The sequence below is a fragment of the Podarcis gaigeae genome (genome assembly GCF_964106915.1).
Source record: "Podarcis gaigeae genome assembly, chromosome: 3".
Taxonomy (NCBI): domain Eukaryota; kingdom Metazoa; phylum Chordata; class Lepidosauria; order Squamata; family Lacertidae; genus Podarcis; species Podarcis gaigeae.
The window spans coordinates 110,122,588-110,146,150 of NC_139680.1; the positions used below are offsets into that span (position 1 = coordinate 110,122,588).

General features: G+C 41.3%; 1 protein-coding gene across 4 annotated transcripts in view; it reads right to left on the minus strand.

The window, feature by feature from the left end:
- The window catches only part of PSME4 (proteasome activator subunit 4), an 85,304-nt gene that overhangs the window by 55,952 nt on the left and 5,789 nt on the right, over nt 1-23,563 (minus strand). For 2 of the 4 annotated variants that reach the window (XM_083732996.1, XM_083732998.1), the window contains exons 2-9: nt 17,980-18,120; nt 16,994-17,110; nt 14,804-14,863; nt 10,037-10,081; nt 8,313-8,462; nt 4,996-5,059; nt 3,508-3,582; nt 2,450-2,572 (exon numbers count right to left, since the gene is read on the minus strand). In XM_083732996.1, the coding sequence (XP_083589122.1) occupies nt 2,450-2,572; nt 3,508-3,582; nt 4,996-5,059; nt 8,313-8,462; nt 10,037-10,081; nt 14,804-14,863; nt 16,994-17,110; nt 17,980-18,120 (775 nt within the window). The remainder of the gene's footprint in view (nt 1-2,449; nt 2,573-3,507; nt 3,583-4,995; nt 5,060-8,312; nt 8,463-10,036; nt 10,082-14,803; nt 14,864-16,993; nt 17,111-17,979; nt 18,121-23,563) is intronic. The other 2 variants (XM_083732997.1, XM_083732999.1) reach the window with 1 other exon arrangement.

Genomic DNA, 23,563 nt, shown 5'->3' on the forward strand with positions numbered 1-23,563 from the left:
AAGGGTTAGAGTCACAACATGTTCTTTTCAGTAGCAGGGAACATACTGAGGTGGAAAGCCAAACCCAGCACAAAATATTTATAATGTTTGGCAATCACATGTAGGGGAAACCAACCTTCTCAGTTATCTAAACTGTACCATCAAAAGGTTTTCAAATATATGAACTACAGAAGTTCCAACTTCCAAAATGGAAGGCTGAAATTTACATGTTCACTGTGGGGCAGCTAGCACCAAAACCCACACTAAACAGATGCAATGTAATGTATGTAGTTTTCCTGTTAATTCACCCCCTAAAAACAAGTATCTGACCTATCTGTCCATTACTAGTTAAAACAAATTCAAAAACATTCTCATACTAGTTTATAAGTCAGAGGATCTGAAGGAGAAACTTCCTCTTGTTTGAATCAGAAAACTTCATTTTGATCTGACTCCATTTTGTATCACACTGGTGTATGAACTCTTAACTAACCCTTCCTAGTAGGGGAAAAAATGTTCTTTGGTAGGAACGATGAGAAACCGGTGTCCTGGTACATTGACAGAATGTATCATTAATCTCTGAAGACAATAACCATAGCAGCAACTGAAGGAATGCTTGGAGATCAGCTAGGTGGAACGGTTGCATTTAATCTTGAAGTCAATTGAAGACTGGATATATTAATCAAAAATAAACGAAAGAGGAAGCTAGCAGACAGCCTATCTTCTGCTGTGTATGCGCTGATAACCTCTAGGTTAGATTACTGCAGCACATTATATGTGGGTTTGCCTCTGAAGAGTTCAGAAACTTCAGCTGGTGCAGAATTCAGCAGCCAACTTGCTCATGTAACGCCAACCCTGGCACTTTAAGTATATAACACCAATCGTGGCCCAACTTCACTGACTGCCAATTAGTTTCTGGGTCAATACAAAGTGCTGGTTCTGACCTATAAAGCCTTAAATGGCTCACCAAAGCAATACTTTAAGAACCACCTCTCTTTATATGAACCAACCCAGACCCTGCAATCATCATCTAAGTCCCTTCATTGTGTGCTCCCTCCACAAGGTCCACAAGGTGGAATGTTCTCCCCAGAGAGGCTCACCTGATGCCTTCATTAGATATCTTTAAGAGCCAGTCAAAAACATTATGCCTCTCCCAGGACTTTGGCTAATTAGACAACTTATGGCCTTTTAAACGCCAGGGGGGAGGGATTCATTTTTTAATATCATAACCCACCCTGTGTTCCTCAGACAAAGGGCAGTATGGAAATTTAATAAATAAAGAATACGATAAGTAGTCAAAAGTTAATAATGAAAGACATTGATGATTCACATGTAATCACATATTAATATAATGAAAGGTTGGGAGGCACAGGCAGAGGAGCCATAGATTTCTGATGGGCTTAGGTTTCATGAAGTGGGTTGTAACTGCTATATAATGTTTTGTTGCAACCGTATGACTGACTAACAGTAGCACCGAAGTGTATGCAATTATATCACATTGAAGTCTTCCTGTAATTTTTGTGTGTGCTTGTAGCAATAAAAGCCTAATTTTTACTTCAAGCCTGTGTCTGTTTGGCATTCCATTGGGGACCCCAATCAAACAGACCCCTAGGAATCTCTCTGTCAGATCAGCTGTGAGAGCACTGCTTTTTAAACACGCAAGCATACAGAGAGCAAAGGATCTGCTCTCATAATCTACAACGGAGATCTGTGGAGGCTCCCTGACACTTCGCCAACATCAGATTAAGCAGTTTTATCTGACCCCAGCAGCCCTGCCAAACTGATTATAAACCAGTATGTGATTAAGAGGTTTGCTGATAGTTTCACTCATAAAGGAAAAGGTTGTTTTCAGGAGTGAGATAAATCCCACGTGTCTCTTGGGGCTTTTTTGTGAGGTCCTGGGCAAACCAGAGGACATGATGGCTCCTGGGATGCTTCCGGCTATGTGGTCATGGCTTAATTACTGAGTATGATCACCTACGACAGGATTGATTTGTGTAGTAAGAGACCCGGACAGAATGCTCTCCCCTAAGAAGCTAGCCACACCAGCTCTTGCTTATATAGCACAACTTTATTTATTCCCAAGCTTGTGGGCCAGCCAAAATATTTATCATAATAAACATGCTTAAATGCCAGTGTTTGGCTAAATGGGGAGAGGGAGGAAAGGTGTAGAGAAAATTGCCGATCAGAAGGTCGGCGGTTCGAATCCCCGCAACAGGGTGAGCTCCTGTTGCTCAGTCCCAGCTCCTGCCAACCTAGCAGTTCAAAAGCACATCAAAGTGCAAGTACCAGCGGGAAGGTAAATGGTGTTTCTGTGTGCTGCTCTGGTTCGCCAGAAGCGGCTTAGTCATGCTGGCCACATGACCCAGAAGCTGTACGCCGGCTCCCTCGGCAATAAAGCAAGATGAGCGCCACAACCCCAGAGTCGGCCACGACTGGACCTAATAGTCAGGGGTCCTTTACCTTTACCTACCATCATGGCTGTAATCCACATGACTGCATGCCCAATGTCATAGGCATTTGTTAGGAATCGTGGAACTAACACTTGGTTGCTTCCCACTGGAAGATTCAAACTTCGCAGTATTCTGGTAAATATCTGTAGAAAAAGTAATCCCACAATCAAATAACCGAAATGCATTATGAACGGTGTTTGGTATTTCTTACATAGTGTAAGAAAAGTGGCACAGCACTAGCTTGGTGCTTTCAGAATGGATCCTGGAAAACATTCAGGTAAGGAAGTGTCTGCAACTTCATTTCAACAGAACAATCTTTTGTCCACCTGAGCCATCTTGAGATCTCCCTCAATTTATGTACCAATTGCTGTTGCACAGAAAGTCCACATCTCTACAAATTGGTTTGGAATTTCTCACTGCTGCATCCCTTGCTAGCATCCGCAAAGCATCTGCTTATGAGTTGCTGAAAAAATTAAGTCCCGCCGTGCCTCCAGAAATTATCATTTCAAGTCAGTCAACTAAAGCTAAGCAAAAACCCACTTTCTCAGCAGTGGCTACTAAATCTCATGCTTAAGCTTCCTACATTACTGTGCACCCTGAGAGAGGCTTGGTAGTAAGCTAATATGTTCCAGAAGAGTTTTAAAACTATGGAACAATTGTTATGATTAAGTAAGGCTTAAAGGCCTCAAGGCCTTTTTACAGAAGCAATTTAGGACAAGCTATAAGAATGAGAGATGGTAATTAAAAACTGTAATTAGGGAGTCACAGACACTTGCAGCCGGTAGAGGAACAAAGCATATATCAGCCTTCTCCCCCTCTAGACATTTAGGGATACAAATCCCATCAGGAGAAGACTATAGACCTCATGTCCTGCTTATGAGTTTCCTGGGACACCTAGCTGGCCACTGCAGCAAATAAGATGGTGCACTATATGGGCCTTTGGCCTGATCCAGCCCTGCTCTTCTTACCTACTGAGGCAGGGATTGTCAGTAAAGTAAAGTAAAACTATACTAAGCAAGCTAACAATTCTCATGTTATCCTTGTTTTAATATTATTCCTTCTATATATTAGATAATACCTTTGGAATATAGGGATCCCAGTCGATGTAGCCTATGTTATCAGTGGCCAAGCGTGCAAAAAGATTGACTAGATGCTGGAAAGAAAGAAAGCACAGATAACTTTTTCAGTACAAGCTTTGCTCCTGCTTCTTCCCTTAACTGAACAGAGGTCATACAAGAGAACTTCAGTAAATAAAAAATGGGATTAACGGCACATGGCCAAAAGTTTCAACCAACCAAATTGCAAGGATACTTGATCAAAAGATAATTTCAACTTTAGACCGGGGGGGGTGGGGTGTCAAGCACTCTTAGCCCACACTCCCTCGCCCTCGTCCTCTATGGTAAAAGAGGAGAAATTTAGGAGATTCCCTTTCTAGTTTTAGTTATATGCAGCTTGCAACATTCTCACTTTTGACTTTCAGGTCTCTCGAGCCGACAGTCCTTTTAATAAGTGTTTACATTGTTGTACATTGTCCTGGCACTTTGCGAGTGTGTGGTACATAAATACTTTTGTAAATACTAAATTATAAAATGTAATCTGGGAGCAGAATTATGGTTAATACTAACTAGGATTAATTTAAACAAGCCAACTTTAGGAATCATGGTTTGTAATTTACTTGTTTGAAACTAATCATAGCTAGAAGCAAACTCTCCCAAACTCCTCCTTCTGGCCATATGGGAGGAAGGGGTGTGCATACCAAAGACTTGTTGCTGCTTGTGCATGTAATACTAAACCACAGCTTAATGCTGGGGTCAGCAATCTTTTTCAGCTGTGGGCCGGCCCACCATCCCTCAGACCATGTGGTGGGCCGGACTATATTTTGGAGAGAAAAAATGAACAAATTCCTATGCCCCACAAATAACCCAGAGATGCATTTTAAATAAAAGGACACATTCTACTTATGAAAAACATGCTGATTCCTGGACCGTCCACGGCCTGGAATTAGAAGGTGATTGGGCTGCATATGGCCCACGGGCCTTAGGTTGCCTACCCCTGGCTTAAAGTGATGTTCACATGCAGCCTATGTCTGCCCCAGGCTTGAAAGCTAACACAATGCTGATGTGAGAAATACAAAATTCAAGGGCCTGATGTCATTCTTTACTTTATAAAACTCTGACTAAATACAGTTCAATAATATTTATGGCAAACAAAAATAAAGCCCTTTGCCAGAGCCATATGATTTCTCTGCAAATTAAAAGATCATAGTAAACTGGTGTGATTTGAAAGAATTAGAAAGTAAACCCATTTCAATGGCCTAGATTTTGACTTTCAGCTTGGAAAAACAACATTACAAAAAGGTTACAAAATGAAAATTTCGCAAGAGAGCAACCAACAATGTAAACAGGAAGAAGAACACAACCAACGATGGGCTTCTTTATTCAACTACTGGGCACATATGAATCCTAAATAATCACAGCCCACCCTAGAACTAATATTCCTGGTCCAATTGCAACACTTTGGTGACAGGGGGGAGTGGGGGGAAAGAAGCCAAAGCAGGAATACTTACTCCTTCCCACTGCGGAAGATTCTGAACTGAAACCCACAGGCCTAGAAACTCATCAAACCAGAGCCTGCAAGACAATGAAATCAGGTAATCAGATTTGTTGCTACGCCAAATTCATCATTCCCATTCTTAATAATAAACACTGCTCCCACCCTAATCATAGTAACAATTAATGCTCGGTATTCAAAATATGAAATGCTATATAAATATTAAATGGCGCACATAATTATCTCAGAAATCATTACACCATCCAATAATGTCAGTCATTATTAGTTATAGTGCAGATGGTAGATTGTTAAGAGCAGCTTGCTTAAGACCAGTTAGAGAGCATATGAAGAAGAAGAAATTAAAATGGGTGTTTCTGACACTGACTGAAAGTTTCAGGCACTTTTCCTATTCTCATACAGAATGTCATCAAAAGATGTCCTGCGGGAAATGCCCTTTTTTTTTTTTAATCAGCGGCCTCCAACACCCGATACTGCTTTATCCCTTGGCACTGTTGTCCCCCTTCCCATTCAAATCATTTCTAAACCCACAGTTGGCTAATTGAAATTTGATTGTTTTATGGCTGCTCCAGACTCCCATTGCTATATTAGACACTGGCACATGCCTATTAAGGAGTATTTGCCACTACTGGTCACAGAGCGTTTGAAGCAACGGCAAGGTGCCGCTTGGAGAATCCATTGTGAGGTCCAATCACTCAACAATCAATCACATCTGAAGGAAACTCAAACGTCAACACACCTTCAAGCTATGCGGCAAGGCTACCAGGAGAAAACATGATAGGAGAAAGCTGGTATTCAGAGACTCAGGAAAGGGAATGACTTTTTTTTCATACTAACCATAAAGAGGTCGTTTTATGTTCCATTTTATAGAGATGGTGATATGCCTAAAGCAACTCAAAGCTCATAAACAAGCAAACATAAATCTATAGCGCATACTGAACTTGTCAACTGACTGACTTGCAAAATAGCCACTGTCTGGTCACCCATGACAAGTTAGAACTGCCTTCTGGTGATCAGATGGGGAAATGTTACAACTGTTAGGGTGTTTTGTTTTGGGTTGGGGTTTTTAGGTTACAAGTGGCGTATGTATGTATGTCTGTATATGTATAAGTGCTACTAACAGTTTTAGATTTGTAAAATTGATTGAGGACTTCAAAGAGAGGTGAGATGCCAACAGCACAAAATCACTTTTCCATACAATCATTCTTGTACCCAAACCTTAGAACCCTGTGCTTGGAACTAAATCCTGCTGGCTGGAAGGGAGCTTACTTTGAAGGAAGTGCTGTCAACATTAGAAGCTAAAAAGCAACAAAGTACGCTCAGTATACGACTTAAAAACAAAGCAAAAGCCTCAAAACGCACAAAATAGCAAAGTATGGTAAACAATATGACACACACACACACACACACACACACACACACACAGATAATATCAATAAATCAGAGTGACTCCATATGGAGAAGGCAGCCTCCTTGAATCTAGGAAGTCCATATATATATATAACATTTGCTATGATGGGGTGTGCCTTATCAGTGTTTGCCACCCATCAGGATGAAAGCAACCACTTATAAAGCTATGCAAGGAACTCAAAGATGGGACACGGTCCAGAGGAGAGGCATTCTGGGGACAGGCACTTTAGTAAGTGTGGCTTAAAATGACCTTGAAGTGATAAGCCCAAAGAGAAACAACTGAGATATGAAGCCACTTAATGAGAACATTCAAGGACAGCCTGAAACAGCTTGGAGATAAATATGGTGCTGTCTCAATTGATGAGGGCAGAAAATATGAGGAAGCATAGTTTTTGAACGTCTGTTACGCCTAGCTGTACAGTTTGCTATCCAACTTTTGACTGTATTCCATAGCCGCATCTATATTAACACATGCCGCTTGATTTCGTTCTCTCCACTCCCTACCATGTGATTTCTAAGAGACAATTTACAAACAGAGATTATTGTTCCTGCAAAGAGGCAAAACCCTTGCTCAGATTCTAAGCAAGATTTCAAACTTATTGGAGACATATTCTGCTAAGAAATCCACTGGGGGGGGGGGGAATGCTCCCGCCCATCAACTTCTAATTACTCCCCACACATATGTATATATACAAATATTCCCCCAATCTTTTAGCAACAGTTGCTTGATAAAGAAGCTGCAAATTCTGAAGAAGGAGCCAGAATAAAATACGCTTATGCCAAAGTCTGCAGCTTAGGTACATTGGGAACAGATCCTGATCACTCAAGAAGCCACGGCTGAGATACAATGAGCTTCTGTAGGGCATGACTAAGGAAATATTTTTACTCTCCGCCCCCCCCCCCCCGAATTGCAAGCCTCAATGTCACATCACAAACTGCTTTTGAAACTCTCCTCATTCAAAACAAGCTTGCATAGTGGCACAGGGATATGCTGTTTGAGAAATGCAAGCCTGAAGCACCTTTGGATGCAACTAGTCATGCAAATATTTGCATCAATGATAGTTCCCTTAAACCTGCTTCATATTTCATTGCTGACAAACTAAAAAAAAGATTCAAAAGAGGCACATTTTAACCATCGGCATCATTATCATAGCACTGAAATGCGCAGGAACTGAAAGCCAAATTGAAACATGCCAAATCTATTCACACACGTCAATGACCAGAACCTCTTTAATCAAAGGAATGCCAAATCCAGGACTGTGGGAGTCCATGAACAAAGCAAGGAACAGGTAAGGCAGGCAAACAAGAGTTCTCTCATGCTGCCTCTGACCTTCCTAAGCACATCTTGCAATATGAAAAAAGTAGTGCACTTGGGATAATGGGAATTTTGCCAGTTTTGAGCTACCAGCGAATGCACAGCCTTACCTCCCTTTGGAGACAGGCACTGGAGCCTGAACCAAAAGTCTAGACATGAAAAGGCTTGGTTTGTTTAAGGCTTAGGGCTCCAATATGATTCTGCACCCAAATCAAGTTATTAGAGTTGGTACATCAGTCAATAGAAAGCAATGGTATCTACAGTATTCTGGCTGTAGAAAGAAGAGAGTCAGGCAATGCTGCTCAATATCAGCAACTCATTTGCTTCCCACTCAAGAAATAGAACTTTAATTGAATATATATATAGAGAGAGAGATAGCGAGAGAGAGAGTATCAATTGTAAGAGAGTTAATTCTGGAGATCAGCTCTCAGGTAAACTGATTAGATCATTCCTGTTACAAACAGGCATTCAGAATGTAACTCTACAATGAAGTACACGGTGCAGTTCATTACATATATAATTTATTCAAAAGCCTTCCATGCAATAGATTGTTCAGTGAGAACATCTTGAAGTAACTAAGACCAACTCACCTAAAACCTTTGTGGTGGAGTTCTGGAGGAAGAGTGGTAGGCAGAAACAGTTCAAAGTAAGTGATGGCCTTCTGCATAGTAACATCAAAAGGGCACATTAGCGGCCGCCATTCATCTAGCATCTCGGCTGTTGCATTTTCGGGGAAATACCTAAAGGGAAAGAGGGATGTGATGGGTTGGCTCATATGCACAAGTGGTACTTCAGCAACATATTTAATCAGATGGATAGAATTCACTGACACAAGGTGCAGCGATAGAAGCCACTAGGCTCAGGCATCTTTTAAAACAGCATTGGAGAGAATGAAGGAAAGGTGACCATGGTAGCTAAACAGGACCTCAGTGTACAGAGGCAATAAGCCCTGAAAACCAGTAACGGAGGGAGGGGGCAAAAGAAGATGGGAATGCCATCACTTGCATGCCCTGACTGTGGCCATCCCTAAGGTATCTGGCTGGCTGCTATTCTAGATGGACCTTTGGCCTGATGCAGAAGGACAAAACAGATGTTCTTATGAGAGCTGGAAGCAGGAGAGAGATGGAGAGTTCATACATTAAAAGAGTGCATGAGGGGATTGTAGTGATGTGCAGCCAGGTCTCCCAAGCAGATCCCAGAAACCATGCTCCCACCCAACAGCCACACATTTGGCGAAAGCAAAACTATAACTTTGTTGATAAAATGTGTGGCAGTAAAGATAATCTCACAATAAAGAATAGTTTGTGTCACTTAAATATTTAAGTGTTTAATTAAGTATTAGTTAGGAAGATTAAGTGTCTTTTAATGTACGTAAATTTGCTTTTTCTTCTTTCTTTTTTCTGTATTTTCTTTTCTTTTTTCTTAATTGTTTTTTCTTTAATTTTCTTTTTGTAGTATGTGATTGTAAATTCTTTGTATAAGTGTGTAATTTAAATTAATAAAGATTATTTTTTTAAAAAAGAATAGTTGGCGTCATTAACAGTACGCCGGGTTTATACAATGCTGATAACATTCTTTATGCACTAGTTCCCAAACTACAAGAATAGAACAATAGGACTCTCTTTTTTGGAGACCAGTGTTTAGCTTGCCCCAATGGTAAAGATGATAGTGGCCCAAACAAGATCTGAGAGGATATACCAGTAATTCATTTGGAAAGATTTACTTTAAGTATGTCAGCAAAAGAACAGTGAATGCATTTCTGTCTATAAAATATGCAAGCATAATAGTATCAAAGAAAAATTAACAGCACATTATATGTGAATGCATCTTGGGGAATGAAAAATCTAAGGAACAGCTACATGAAAGGGTTACAATATGTCAGATTAAGATTAACCTGACCCAACTACTGTACTTTTGTTTATGAATGAGGTGGAAGTAGTTCTTAACACAAGGAGTCTTCTAAACAAAAATATGTTCATGTCATAACTGACATATTTATTAACCACAAATAACTATAGTCTCCACTACTGAGTAAGTGGGGGAGGGGTTAAAAATTGTTTACACAATTTAATCTTTCAGGGATGCATGTGTTCTATTTTCCACCAGTAGCTTCATGAATTTAAAAGTGCATTCTGTTGCCCACTGCTGATTGCAAAACCCCATAAACACACAGGACTTCCCCCGCTTCCATAAAAGGCTAAGGGGAATGCCCCTTACCCACATGTAGAGCTATCTTGCCATTTAAGGCTTTAAAGAGAAAATATTTCTCTTTAAGAAATACATAATGGCTTTGAAAGCTGTTAAAAGTACTTACGGTCTACAGTTTTTCACGAGGGTTTTCAAAACACTTTCTACAGAGCTAAAAAAAGAAAGAGAGAGAGAGAGAGAGAGAAAGGTTAGGTAAATTACATGATCCTATTTCAAGTGAAGTATATCAAGACAATTGCCTGATTGGGCAAAGATTACGATGATACTGATGCAATTAGACATCTTCTTGTGTGCATGCAGCAGCTAATCTTCCTTTACTCTACAGACCTAATTACAAGGATTAAAGCTGATTTGCCCGATTCCTGACTCTGCTCTTTACTTCTCCTTGAGTATCTGTTGGGACATATAAGAGGAACCACCAATATAACAACTTATTTGATTATGTCATGTCCTGAACTAAGCAACTTTATCGGGTTTTGAAAGAGAGAATGAGAAGTCACGTGATAGTCGATAAGAGCTCTGAGATAAAATAAGTTGACTATCTCGTATTACTAAGGTATATTTCTAAAATGCATCAGCTCAACCTAATACAGAAAATGTGTTTATCTCCTGAATAAGTCATCCCTGGACCCTGATGACAGCTATTTATGGACTGAAAATATCCTCTTTATTGGATATAATGCTTCTTAAAGAATAATTAAGCTACTATAAAATAATCTGAATAAGAGCATGCTAGCCCTCGGAGTTAAATCTTTAAACTGAATCAATGCCTCTACCAGACAAAATGAGCCAAGAGAGACATTTCTGTGTAAAGAAGAACCTATTTAATATAATACTTTACACTCTACCTACCAAACATGCATTTCATTTTCACCTGGTGAAAATAGCCTGCTCTGGTTGGTTTACTAATTTGACCCATCAGTCATGAGTATTTCATTTTCATTTTTGTTTTGTTTTGTTTTGGCAAGAATGGAGCTGGACCAAGGCAGAGTGAAGCAGAAAGAGGCAACGCTAGGGGGGAAAAAAGACAAACTGGTCCAGGTCTCAGATTCATGTATTCCTAAACCTTACAGGTGACTAAGATGGTAAGAGCTTGTGGATGGGGTAAGCACTACTGCTTAAGAAGCAGGGTCATAGTGTGGCAGATCCTTTTCAGTCCACCTTCGTCTAGTGCCTTTTCTCATCTATGGTTGGTGTGGCAGCTACACCCTTTCTTGGGTAAAGATGACCTTGCCACAGTGATTCATGCTCTTGAAATGTCAAGGTTAGATTGTTGTAACATGTTAAGCAAAGGTCTAACATTGAAGAGTGTTTGGGAAATTTTAACAATACTGTACATTGACAATGTGATTGGCAGGATATACTGCACTGAGCACATTACATGAATATTGAGAATATATATATTAGTTATCCACGTTTCTGTCCAATTTTAAATGTTGTTTTTGATCTTTATAGTCCCAAGTTGTTCCAAGACAGGAGCATTTTAACGGCTGTATTTCCCAGTATGAGTCTGCCCATCCAGTAAGACTCCTGATAGCTGCTGTCTATTACCGTATTTTTTGCACCATAACACTCACTTTTTTCCTCCTAGAAAGTAAGGTGAAATGTCTGTGCGTGTTATGGAGGGAATGCCTACGGGTGGCATGCCTACGGATTTTCCTCCTCTAAAAACTACGTGCGTGTTATGGTCGGGTGCGTGTTGTAGAGCGAAAAATACGGTAGTTGCTGCTGCTCGTCTGTTTAGCATTTATTTTGGGTTTTTAGTTTGTTTTAGGTTTATGTACAAATATACAAAAACTGAACTGATGCTGGTAAACTGAACTGTGGCAAAGCTGGGTAGAGATGCTTATAAACAAATCTACCTGCCAAAGTTTCTCACTTTTAATTAACTCATTTTTCTACGCTTTGTAACCAGAAGACATGCACACATATTCTATGACATCAGCTGTTTCTGTCCAATAATTATAAACACAGAAAGTTTAAGAAGTGCAGAGTGTTAGCCCTCAATGTCATCTATGAACTACTAAAGTTACATAAAAAGTAGAGTGAAAATAAGCAGTGATGTGATTATCATTGCTATTCAGAGCTACACTCTAGTGCATTTGTGAAGGTGAAACCTCTGACAGTGGTTGACTCAGATTATTCAAGCTGCTAAGCACACAAAGCAATTTTTAATTCAGCTTCTCTGAGGAAAGGGAAAGCTGCCACTTCGGGTAAAATTAAAACTTCGCAGAAGTGATAGGCAGAGACTAGAAATTTTGGGAGTTAAGGAAGCTAAGCAATAAAGAGCCTGGTGGCAAGAAGGCTGAAAGAAAGGCCCAAATGCAGAACCATTTGAGTCAATAAATATTGGCTGATCATGCTAGTCAACATCTTGTTTGGCAGACCCTGACTCCCCTCTTGCCATAGTAAGACGGGTGAGCAAGACCAAACCCTGAGAATGAACAAAGGATTGAGAAAGAAGGAAGGGCAGGTGGAGGCTAAGGCTTGTCCCCTCCTTTTTTCCTGCTAGTGGATCTTCCCCACGTTTGTGTCCCAAGTTCTGATCTTGCTTTAGAATGAAAGGAGGGACATAACAGATGCAGCAACATCCATTATGCGACCAGTAAAGTGTTTGAAACAAGGTGTGCTTTCAAACAGGGCAAAGTAAGATAAAACAGCATGGCCAAATCAAGATGTACTTTTCTTCTTTGCTCTGAAAGTCATGGTGGATTTCTAGCAAAGCCTCAAGAATGTGGAAGAGCTAGCAGCATTTTAAACAACTAGTTGGTGCAATAGAAGATCTCACATCACCTACTCATCTGTGTCTCATTTCATGGTATCCATATGGTTATAAACACTGTGCTCTACGAAGAACAGGAAGAGCTTAGACCTCTCTCAACAGCTGCTCATGCTAGTCTATCACCATGGAATTGAAGAATAGGAACCCTGCCTCCTCTCACCTTTCCATAATTAAACATACTAGTGGAGGTGTCTCAGAGCTTATGAACACCAGATTCTACTTACAAGTGCTGTCATAATAGTCTGCTGAAGCACAGCCAACAAAGAGTTTTGGAGCATCTTAAAGATGAACTAATTTATTATGGTGTACAGTGGAGTCACAACATGCCATGAGACAGATAGGCTGAAGCACACCAGATTGTTAACCAAGAAAATTCTAGAGAATTATAGGTCAGGATAATCCTTCAGGAATACTGGAGCAATCCAATAAACATTATATAACTAGACTTCTGAAAAATATTTAATAAAGACTCCCACGCAAACTTAATCATCATAAGATAGGAGGACAGGTCAGAACTATAACTGGTTGATGAACAGGAAGCAGAGGGAGAGAGTAAATCAACAGATCTCACAAGAGCATTGGTGGTCTGTACTGAGTCATACTTGACATTGATAAGTGATTTGGAGTCAGAGGTGAGCAGTGACGTAAGCAAATTTATAGAAGAAGCCAATTTATTCATGACAGTGAAAATGCAGGTACTCTACAAATAGCACTGAGGATCTTTCCAAACTGGGAGAAAAGGGGAAGAAAACTGCAAAAGAGGTTCGATATAAATAAGCAAAAATCCTGTACTAAAGCATTCTGAGGACATGGAAATGTTTTCAAAATATGCATAGTCTGGGGGGCAGGGAGAAATTCAACTAGGACCAGAGATAACCAGATCCAAATCCCCAGTCGGCAATGAAGTTTTGGGTGACCTCAGGCCAGTACCTACCACACAGGGTTGATATAATGATAAAACGGGGGAGAACACGTATTCTGCCCTAAGCTCCCAGGGAAAAACTGGAGTCACTCAGCGAAATGGAATGTCCAAAGATTTCAAAAGTCTTTTAATTGTTTTTTATATACCTTATTACTGCCAAAAGATGTGATGATAGCCAACTGGCTATTACATGGGGCAAATTCATGGAGGAAATGGAACCTCCATGTCCAGAGGCAGTTGGTGGTGGGACAAAAACTGTGGGAGGGCTCCTGCCATTATGACTTGCCCTGTTTGTGGGCTTCTTCGAAGCACCTGCCTGACCACTGTGAGAAACAGGACACGGGACGAGATGGAACCCTAGGCTGCTCCCGCGACACTTTTCTACCAAGGATGCTTTAAATATATAACTTACTTTGATATATTTCCCAGAACTGAACCTGTACCTTTGGAAATTACTAATCCCATGTATGTCAAACAAATGTGTAAATATTTCATGTTTAGTTAATGAGTTCTGGGGAAGATGCTGCTGGTTTCCCAGTACTGTAGGGGGGGGGGGACTTGCTTTAGATAAATAAAAAAAGGAATGGCTCCGGAAAAAGGTTGATGGAACACTTTTTGGTTGTTAACGTGAACAGAGATTTTACAAACTACAGAACCTTCTCTAACAATGTCAAATGTTTTTATTTTAAGGCTGGAATCCTAAACATACTTACCAGGAAATAAAACCCATCAAACCAATGCACAGAATTGCACTGCAAGTCTTAACCCAAAAATTATTTTAAAAATTCAACCAACTCTCTTCATCATTCTCTCTCTTTTTGCATTCCACCAAGCTTTGTGGAAAGTTAAATTCATGCATTTCTAAGCTTTGTGCAAATTATGCCTAATAATTAAAGCACTACATTCACCATAACTTTTAAATTTACTAGTCAACAGAAATTAGCAGATAGCCATATTTTCAGCCACTTCACACAGAATGTATTTTCTCACAAGTAGGCTTAAATACAGTGCGACATTCCCATAAACTGTGGTGTAATGTTAACATTGGGGTGTTTTTTTTCAGTTTTAAAAAAGTTACATGTATGTGGACAAGTGTTACAACTGAACAGGCCATGCAAGAAGATAATGCTTCGGCCAGAACTAAATAAACCAAAAAAAATTGTCCTTACCACCTATGTAAAACATTAAGCACAAATGTTTTAGGTGAAGACAAGCCTGGTCGACAAGAACTGAACATAAAGAAGAAAGGTTTAAAAACAAACAATGAAAAAGGAAATTGTAGAATTGTAAACAAAATGACTCAGAAAACAGGCACACACAAACCAAATGATTCCAATTCTATTTCTTTCATTTTCTATTTATCCTTCTCAATTTGCCAGAAGGGGCAACAATGAAATATGATATTTTAAGCAATGTTGCCAAAACACCATGAGAGAAAAAGTCGCACTGCACAATTTTAAATTCTAGTCTAGCCAACCTTAAATTTTTCCAACAGGGCTTACTTCTTCCCCTCAGGTCTCTTTGCCAATTTACACACTTTTTTTACCTAAAATGTTTTGAAAATGCTCTGCCCTGTGCTTTTACATCAGATGCAATATAGCTTGGCCACAGCTCACAGAACTATGAGTCAAACTCCAACACATGCTTGATAAAAAAGCACCTTCCTCTAGTAGTGCCTATGTGCGTGCACACTAGAAAGAAATTAACAGTACGTACATGGGGATCTGCTCCTCAAAGATTAGAAGTCAAACTGGGCACACCAAAGATCACAAGAGTACTTCAACTAGCTTTCCATATTGAGGTGTGAGATTAAATTTGGGTGAGGTGACGTAGCTCAAAAGTTATAGTTCATGCTTCACAGTAAGAAGTTCAAGATTCAACCGCTTGCATCTCTATTTAAAATAGAGTTGGATGACCTGTGCCCTTCCAGGCGTCATTAATTCCAACTCCCATCAGATCCAGCCAGCATGGCCAAAAGTCAGGGATTATGGGATCTATAGTCCATCAAAATCTGGAGGGTCACAGTTTAGGTACCCCTGGTTTAAAAGACCTCAAGAAGCAAGTTGGGAATGTTAAGTCACTTGAAACACTGACCTTATGATAACTAGATTCTAGTTGTCAAACTGGGGGGCTTCTTTGAGTGAACATCATACTCTTAACCAGTTGGTTATTGTTCCATCTTTATAGCCTACCTACGGGACCGCCTCTCCTGGAATGTCCCACGGAGGAACTTATGATCTTCAAACAAAAACATTTTGGAGGTCCCAGGCCACAGAGAGGTTAGGCTGGCCTCAACCAGAGCCAGGGCTTTTTTGGCTGTGGCTCCGATCTGGTGGAATGTTCTGCCACAAGAGACTAGGGCCCTGTGGGACTTGAAATCTTTCCGCAGGGCCTGCAAGATGGAGCTGTTCCACCAAGCCTTTGGCCAGGGCACAGCCTGACTCCCTCCTCTGGCAATCTTCACAGAACTCTAGCCTCAATTTGATTTGAATTAATTTTATAATGAAATGGTTTTAGAATGTTGTATTATTTTATTGTTGTTAGCCACCCTGAGCCCAGCTTCGGCTGGGGAGGGTGGGATATAAAAATTTTTTTATTATTATTTTATTTATTATTATTATTATTATTAATTATCTAAAGCTGAGAATTCTCTTAATGTGAACAGATATAAGATGCTTTCTACGTTAATTCAGATCAATCGACCACCTAGCAGCAACTCTCCAGAGACTGAGGTCGAGGGCTTTGAGAATCTTGCCATCCTTGATGCTTTTAACTAGAGATGCAATGGATTGAAACTTGGCCACTACACATGCAAAGCATAACTAAGCTATGGCTTGTCTGTAAAGCAGTGCCACCTTTCAGAAGTGGGTGACACTGTGCTGTTTTCTGTTTGTAAATGGCCAGTTTTCACTCACAGCTTACAGATATCAAACTGTATTTTCTAAAACCTTAGACTAATCAGATTATTCATCTCATGAAATGTAATCATGTCACTTGTTTGTAAACCAGAAAAGGCACATGAGTAATAGAAGACATTGTGAGCACCCACCGTAAAACAAAAAGCAGAGTCTTGACTGAAGAAAATATATTTGATAAACTGCACAATTAGAGCTGAGAAAAACCAGCAAGTTGAAATTAATATTTGCTGATTGGGCTATTTTACGTTTTTAGGCTTTACATATTAAGTTTCTGTAAGCTGTCCCTACACAAGTTATTCCTACAATCAAATTCTGACTTTTTGTCTGTTATCCTTGAGGATCAACAAAGCATCATCCCGTTAGTATCTTACAAATATGTTTAAAATAAAAAGGTAAACCTGTTCTATCTCACATTTTTAAAAACTAAAACAAAAATCTTACTTTGGAAACCAATTTAATCCAAGATGTTCAGTCTTAGAGTACAATATCCGTTCCAGCATTTCGTACAGTGGCCTCCATGGCAATTCTAAGTCATCCCTTGAAAGAAGTTCTTTTTTCCTAAATTAAAAAAGCAGTTTAAGATTAATGAATAATTACAACTGGATGTAACTTTCATACCCCCAAATAGCACAACAGAAAGTCTGGCTGCAACTTTGCTTTAGTTATCACCCCTTTCACACAGCTTCCTAGTAATCCATAACATGTCAAGAAAATTATCTCAGGACATTTTCTAGACAAAGTTGAAGCAATTGTTTAAGATGTAGATGCAACTACACATTACATAGCACTAACCAGGCTTCTCTCTTAATAGGAATTTGGAACCAGGTTTGAATTGAAATTAACAAATTCTGTTTGAAGGGGAACTATTGTTTGTTTGTGCTGATAGAATGCTAAACCACAGTTTACAAGTGGAGGGAAGGGAATTTACATGTCAGAAGGGAAGGCACATGTACAGGCCACTCTTAACCTTAGCTGAGATTATTGCCAATGTTAATTCAGTGTTACATTAACCAAGCCAGATTGTTTTGGAGGAGGTCACAAATATGCCTGCCAGAAGTGAGCCCCGCTTTTAAAGTGCTGAGTAAAAAAGTAAGAAATGGCGTTGGACCTTGTGTTGGGCCTCAAATGCACTTTGAAGCAGCAAGACTGATTTCATGAATCAACCCCTCTCCTTCTGCCAGACATGGGGAAAGGGCAGGGAACACCTACTCCTGCTTTCATGCTGGATTTCTGACACTTCTGAGTACCTTCAAAATCCAGCATGGTGAAAGACACAAGCCCCCAACAAAAGCCAATCCAAATTTTGGGGCCGTTTAACTAGAAAGGCTTGTCTCCAGCCTCAAAGTCAGCTATTTTTCCCCCAAATTACTCTTCCACAGGACATAAGATACTTCCGTTACGCAGGAGTAATGAAAATGGTAACTTACTTCAGCAGGTTTATCAAAAGACGTGCAAAACCTTGCATCATGCTGATCTCCAACTTTGGGATAGTAACTAGCTCATATAAGAGCTTGATAAAAAGGACATGGTCTTCTTTGCTAAACTTTCTCCCATAGAGCCGGAGATACCTTTAAGAAGAAGAAGAAATACATAATGTGGAAAACATTTATTTAAATATGTCACCCTTCAACAAGCAAGCTCTCTTGGAAGATAAAAATATAACTATCAAAACAACATGTACACATAGCACAGTAGAAAAACACAACGAAAGCCAATGTTTTCAAAACATACTGAAAGGCTTGGGCAAGTAAAAAGGTGCAGAGACATTGAATTTAATAATAAGTGAGCCTCCCTGAGATAGGGATTCCAAATGCGGTGTGCCACCACTGAAAAGGCTCAGCAACTTCTGGTACCGTCAACTATGGTATCCTGCTGGATCAACTGTCTGAGTTAGGGATGGGTGGCACTGCCTAGCAGTGGCTGGGTGGTCGTTTCCAGAGGGTAATGCATGGGGGGTGCACTTTGGCCCTGTGGAGCCTTCAATGAGGGGTTCCTCAGGGTTCGATTTTATCTCCTATATTGTTTAACCTCTACAGGAAACCACTGAGTGTGCTCACCCAGAGTTCTGGCATATGTTGTACCGTATTTTTCGCTCCATAGGACGCACCTTTCCCCTCCAAAAATGAAGGGGAAATCTGTGTGCGTCCTATGGTGCGAATGCAGGCTTTCGCTGAAGCCTGGAGAGCGAGAGGCATCGGTGCGCACCGACCCCTCTCGCTCTCCAGGCTTCAGGAAGCTATCCGCAAGCCTTGCAAGCCCGCGGGAGTTCCCGCGGGCTCACAAGGCTTGTGGGCAGCAGCCTGCAGCCCCAGCGAGTGTCTGCAAGCCTTGCGCGCCTGGTGGTAGGTCCCGCCGAGCGCGCGAGGCTTGGGGCGGCAGCCTGTTGCCCGAAGCACAGGGAGCCCTCCGGAGGGCTCCCCGTACTTGGGCGAGTGTCTGCAAGCCTTGCGCGCCCGGGCGCGCGAGGCTTGGGGCGGCAGCCTGTTGCCCGAAGCACAGGGAGCCCTCCGGAGGGCTCCCCGTACTTGGGCGAGTGTCTGCAAGCCTTGGGGCGGTGCGAGGCTTGGGGCGGCAGCCTGCGAAGGAGAGGCGCTGCGCAGAGAGAGAGAGAAGGCGCAGCGCCCCTTCAGCAACGCGCCTGTCCAGTGAAGCCGGACAGTGAAGCCTTCTCCCTCTGCCCCTGTGAAGGAGAGGCGATGCGCAGAGAGAGAGAGAAGGCGCAGTGCCCCTTCAGTGACGCATCTGTCCTGGCTTCTGCTTTAGCCCTGCGCAGCCACTTTGGGCAGGAGGAGCCTTTATCCCGCTGCCCTGAAGAGGCTTGGTGCGGTTACCCTAGAAGCCAGAACAGCCACACGGTATCCCAGAAGCCAGATTCCTCTTGCTGTTCTGGCTTCTGGGGTTCGGAATAATTTTTTCTTGTTTTCCGCCTCCCAAAACTAGGTGCGCCCTATCATGCGAAAAATACGGTAAGCAATATGCTGATGGCACACAGCTCTACTTCTCCTTTACATCTGCATCCCGCTTTATCACTACCCGAAGGAGTCTCAAAGCAGCTAACAATCTCCTTTTCCCTAATCCTTCCTTGTGAGGTGAGTGGGGCTGAGAGACTTCAGAGAAGTGTGACTAGCTCAAGGTCACCCAGCAGCTGCATGTGGAGGAGTGGAGACACAAACCCGGTTCACCAGATTACAAGTCTATCGCTCCTAACCACCACACCACACTGGATATGGATAAAGCCATATCCACCTGCCCTACACCTGCCATCATGTAAAATATCAGATGATGGGTAGCTTGGACAAAAGGGGCTTTGCAGAGATTCTGCACGAGGCACTTTGCAAACCCTGCAATGAGTTCATGACCTCAGGGCTTACAAACGCCATTGCAGGGCACTTCCAAAGCACACAATAATAAGCAGATTCTATAGGAAGCCATTCATAGCTGCTTTCTCTTCAGAAGGAAGAATACTCCAGTTTTAGGGACATTTTCCCCTCTGCAAAAACTGCAAAGGGACTCCCCCAACTGATTGATCATTGATTTAAAGGGAGCATCTTTGACAGCACACGCCTAGCACCAATCCACTGGTTGGTGCTGAAAGGGCATCTTCACAGGAGGTTGCTCAATGATCAGTAGTTATGGCGACCAATTTTGAGAGCTGTCAATCACCTGCCATCACTATGACATCATAGTAACAGGTGGGTGGTTCCATTTGTACTTTTTATGTTAAAATGTTTAGCTACTTGCTTTGATTGCTTAATCCATTCAATTGTAACTATTCAAGCTGAATACTTTGCTTTATTTTTAACTTTCTTCACACAGTACCGGGGAAATTCCCAGAGCTCAGAAAATAATACTCCCAATATGATATCACAATTAATAAACTTATTTAATGATACTGTAAACATGGTAATTTATCTTAGGTATGAGAACCATTCTTTTAAAGCCATCATTGATGGCTTTTCATTCTCTAACCTATCTTTTTATTTTCAGCAAAACTGTGAAGCTGCCAGTGCTCTAAACCTCTTAGGCTTGCAAATTACAATCGTGATTTGTGAGACAACAGTGGCTGACTCTGCTGTTTTCCTGGACAGCCAGCATTCTTCAGCCATAATTTTAAACATCAGCTATTTTAAATTTGGGGAGATTGGAGAGATGCACATAGCTTGGTAGCAGCATCACCAGTGCTGAAAATATTTTCATAAGGTTTCGACTAAGAGTTCTCTTTGTCCAACATTCATATTTTGTACTCATGAAAGGGTGTTTGGAATTCAACACATAATAGAAGGAAAAGATTGAAATGTAAGTGCTATTGGAGCAGCATATGTTTAAAGGCTTACATATGTTTATAATCCTCGGCTTGGGTCCTGTATACCTGAAGGAGCGTCTCTACCCCCATCATCCAGCCCAGACACTGAGGTCCAGCGCCGAGGGCCCTCTGGCAGTTCCCTCGCTGTGAGAAGTGAGGTTACAGGGAACCAGACAGAGGGCCTTCTCGGTAGTGGCACCTGCCCTGTGGAACGCCCTCCCAGTGGATGTCAAGGCAATAAACTATTTTACTTTTAAAAGACAACTGAAGGCAGCCCTGTTTAGGGAAGTTTTTAATGTCTGATGCTGTATTGTTTTTAATATTCAGTTGGAAGCTGCCCAGAGTGGCTGGGGAAACAAGCCAGATGGGCGGGGTATAAATAATAATTATTATCCTTTGCAATCATCTACAACCCCCAAATGTGAAGGGTTAGAAGTCCAATTTCTAAAACTGCTAAAGGGTGTTGTTTGCTGTTTCATGTGACTTTTTTCCAAACTTCCTTGGGTGGGATCCTACTGACACATCTCATCAGTATTGTACAAGAATTTCCACTTGTGAAATGGAACTCCCCCCCCCCATTTTTTCTAAGTTTCCTAAACCCTAAAGCAGATTTGGAGAGGGTGCAGGGCACACACCTGGAAGCAGGTGTGGAAGTTCTATTGCAGATGTGTAAATCTGTGCACTGTATTCTGCTCTGGTCAGACCTCACCTGGAGTACTGTGTCCAGTTCTGGGCACCACAGTTCAAGAAGGACACTGACAAACTGGAACGTGTCCAGAGGAGGGCAACCAAAATGGTCAAAGGCCTGGAAACGATGCCTTATGAGGAATGGCTAAGGGAGCTGGGCATGTTTAGCCTGGAGAAGAGGAGGTTAAGGGGTGATATGATAGCCACGTTCAAATATATAAAAGGATGTCACATAGAGGAGGGAGAAAGGTTGTTTTCTGCTGCTCCAGAGAAGCGGACACGGAGCAATGGATCCAAACTACAAGAAAGAAGATTCCACCTAAACATTAGGAAGAACTTCCTGACAGTAAGAGCTGTTCGACAGTGGAATTTGCTGCCAAGGAGTGTGGTGGAGTCTCCTTCTTTGGAGGTCTTTAAGCAGAGGCTTGACAACCATATGTCAGGAGTGCTCTGATGGTGTTTCCTGCTTGGCAGGGGGTTGGACTCGATGGCCCTTGTGGTCTCTTCCAACTCTATGATTCTATGAAATCCTTGCACTGGTGGGATGTTAGCTGGATACCGCCCATTATCTCCAATTCTTCAAGTGCTCACTCAACTTTGTTTTATATTACAGGCAATACTTTCATAACAACATTTTGGCTCAGCGTACGGTTGCTCAGTATCCTCTATTAAACAGAAGGTGCAGATTAGCAGCAGCCCTCTAGCTACTATTTCCCCTGAGTGCTTCAGTGCTGAACAAGCCATGTGCCCTTGCACTAGGGTGTGGAACAGAAGTGTCAGTGTTCAGGTATGCCATCAAATTGCTGTTCCCTCAAGGCAAAGTTATTTCCTGCTCTTTATCATGACACACCAAATGGTGAACTGGAGGAGCAAGTTTGAAGAGTTTCCAAATGCAAGTTCAACATTCATGAAGCACAGTGCGTGTCACTTTCAATTTCCTAGCCATGATTTCCCCTTTTAATTTTGAAGCATGCCCTCTCAAATTATGGCTCTTAACTTATTCACCCTCTAGACAAGGAGTGAGCAGCATGTGGGGCTCTGGGTTGGCTGTCATGCAATGGCTAATCTAATTTCAAAAGCCATCTACAAGCAATTATTTCACACTTTTTTTCAAGAGTGATCTGCTACTTCCTCTGTCAGATTCCTGGATAGGAAAGAAGAGGGAGAGAGAAGGGTGACCCCATCCGACTGCTGCCTTTGGCCCCACCCACTGATGCAAGCAACTTCTGACAGATTGCCCACAAGGAAATCTGGCCATGGACAGAAAGAAGGTTGCTCTGCCATGTTCTTCCTGTAGAACTGCCAACTCAGATTGCATCTGTGTATGGCACAAAGTCGGTCAATCAGCATGGTATGCCACTGAAGCAATGCATTTATATGTAATGCTACCTATATATTCCTAGCTATTTATAAGTAGGGTTGCTAATTTTTGTTGATTTTCTTGTTTTATCTTTTGGTAAACCACTTTGAGGTTTTTTTACAATCAAGTGTTGTATACATTTTATGAAATAAATAAACAGAAACATTGTAAATTATTTAAACTAGACAGTATAAAAACTAAATCTAATAAATAAATCTGAAGAAAAAGTGTGATCCATGAAAACTTTGCTGTATTACGATTTTATTAAGTCACAGATTTTAAACAACTGTTTCAGATTTTAAACAACTATTAGGTAACATACCTGCCAGGACTCTGATCATCATGACATGGAGTTTATAAACATTAAATTACAAGCATCTTGCAATGGACTGTGAAAAACAGAGGTCTTAAAATATCTGGATCCAGCCACTACTGAAGGCTTTCTCAAACTCGGACCTCCATTTTTTTTTTTTTGGCCTACAACTCCCATGATCCCTAACTAGCAGGACCAGTGGTCAGGGATGATGGGAACTGTAGTCTCAAAGCATCTGGAGGACCGAGTTTGATGAAGCCTGCGCTACTGGATGCAGGATATTGAGATGGGTACAAGTCTGATTTCCCAAACATAACATACCAAGCCATACTGCTCGATCATTCCATT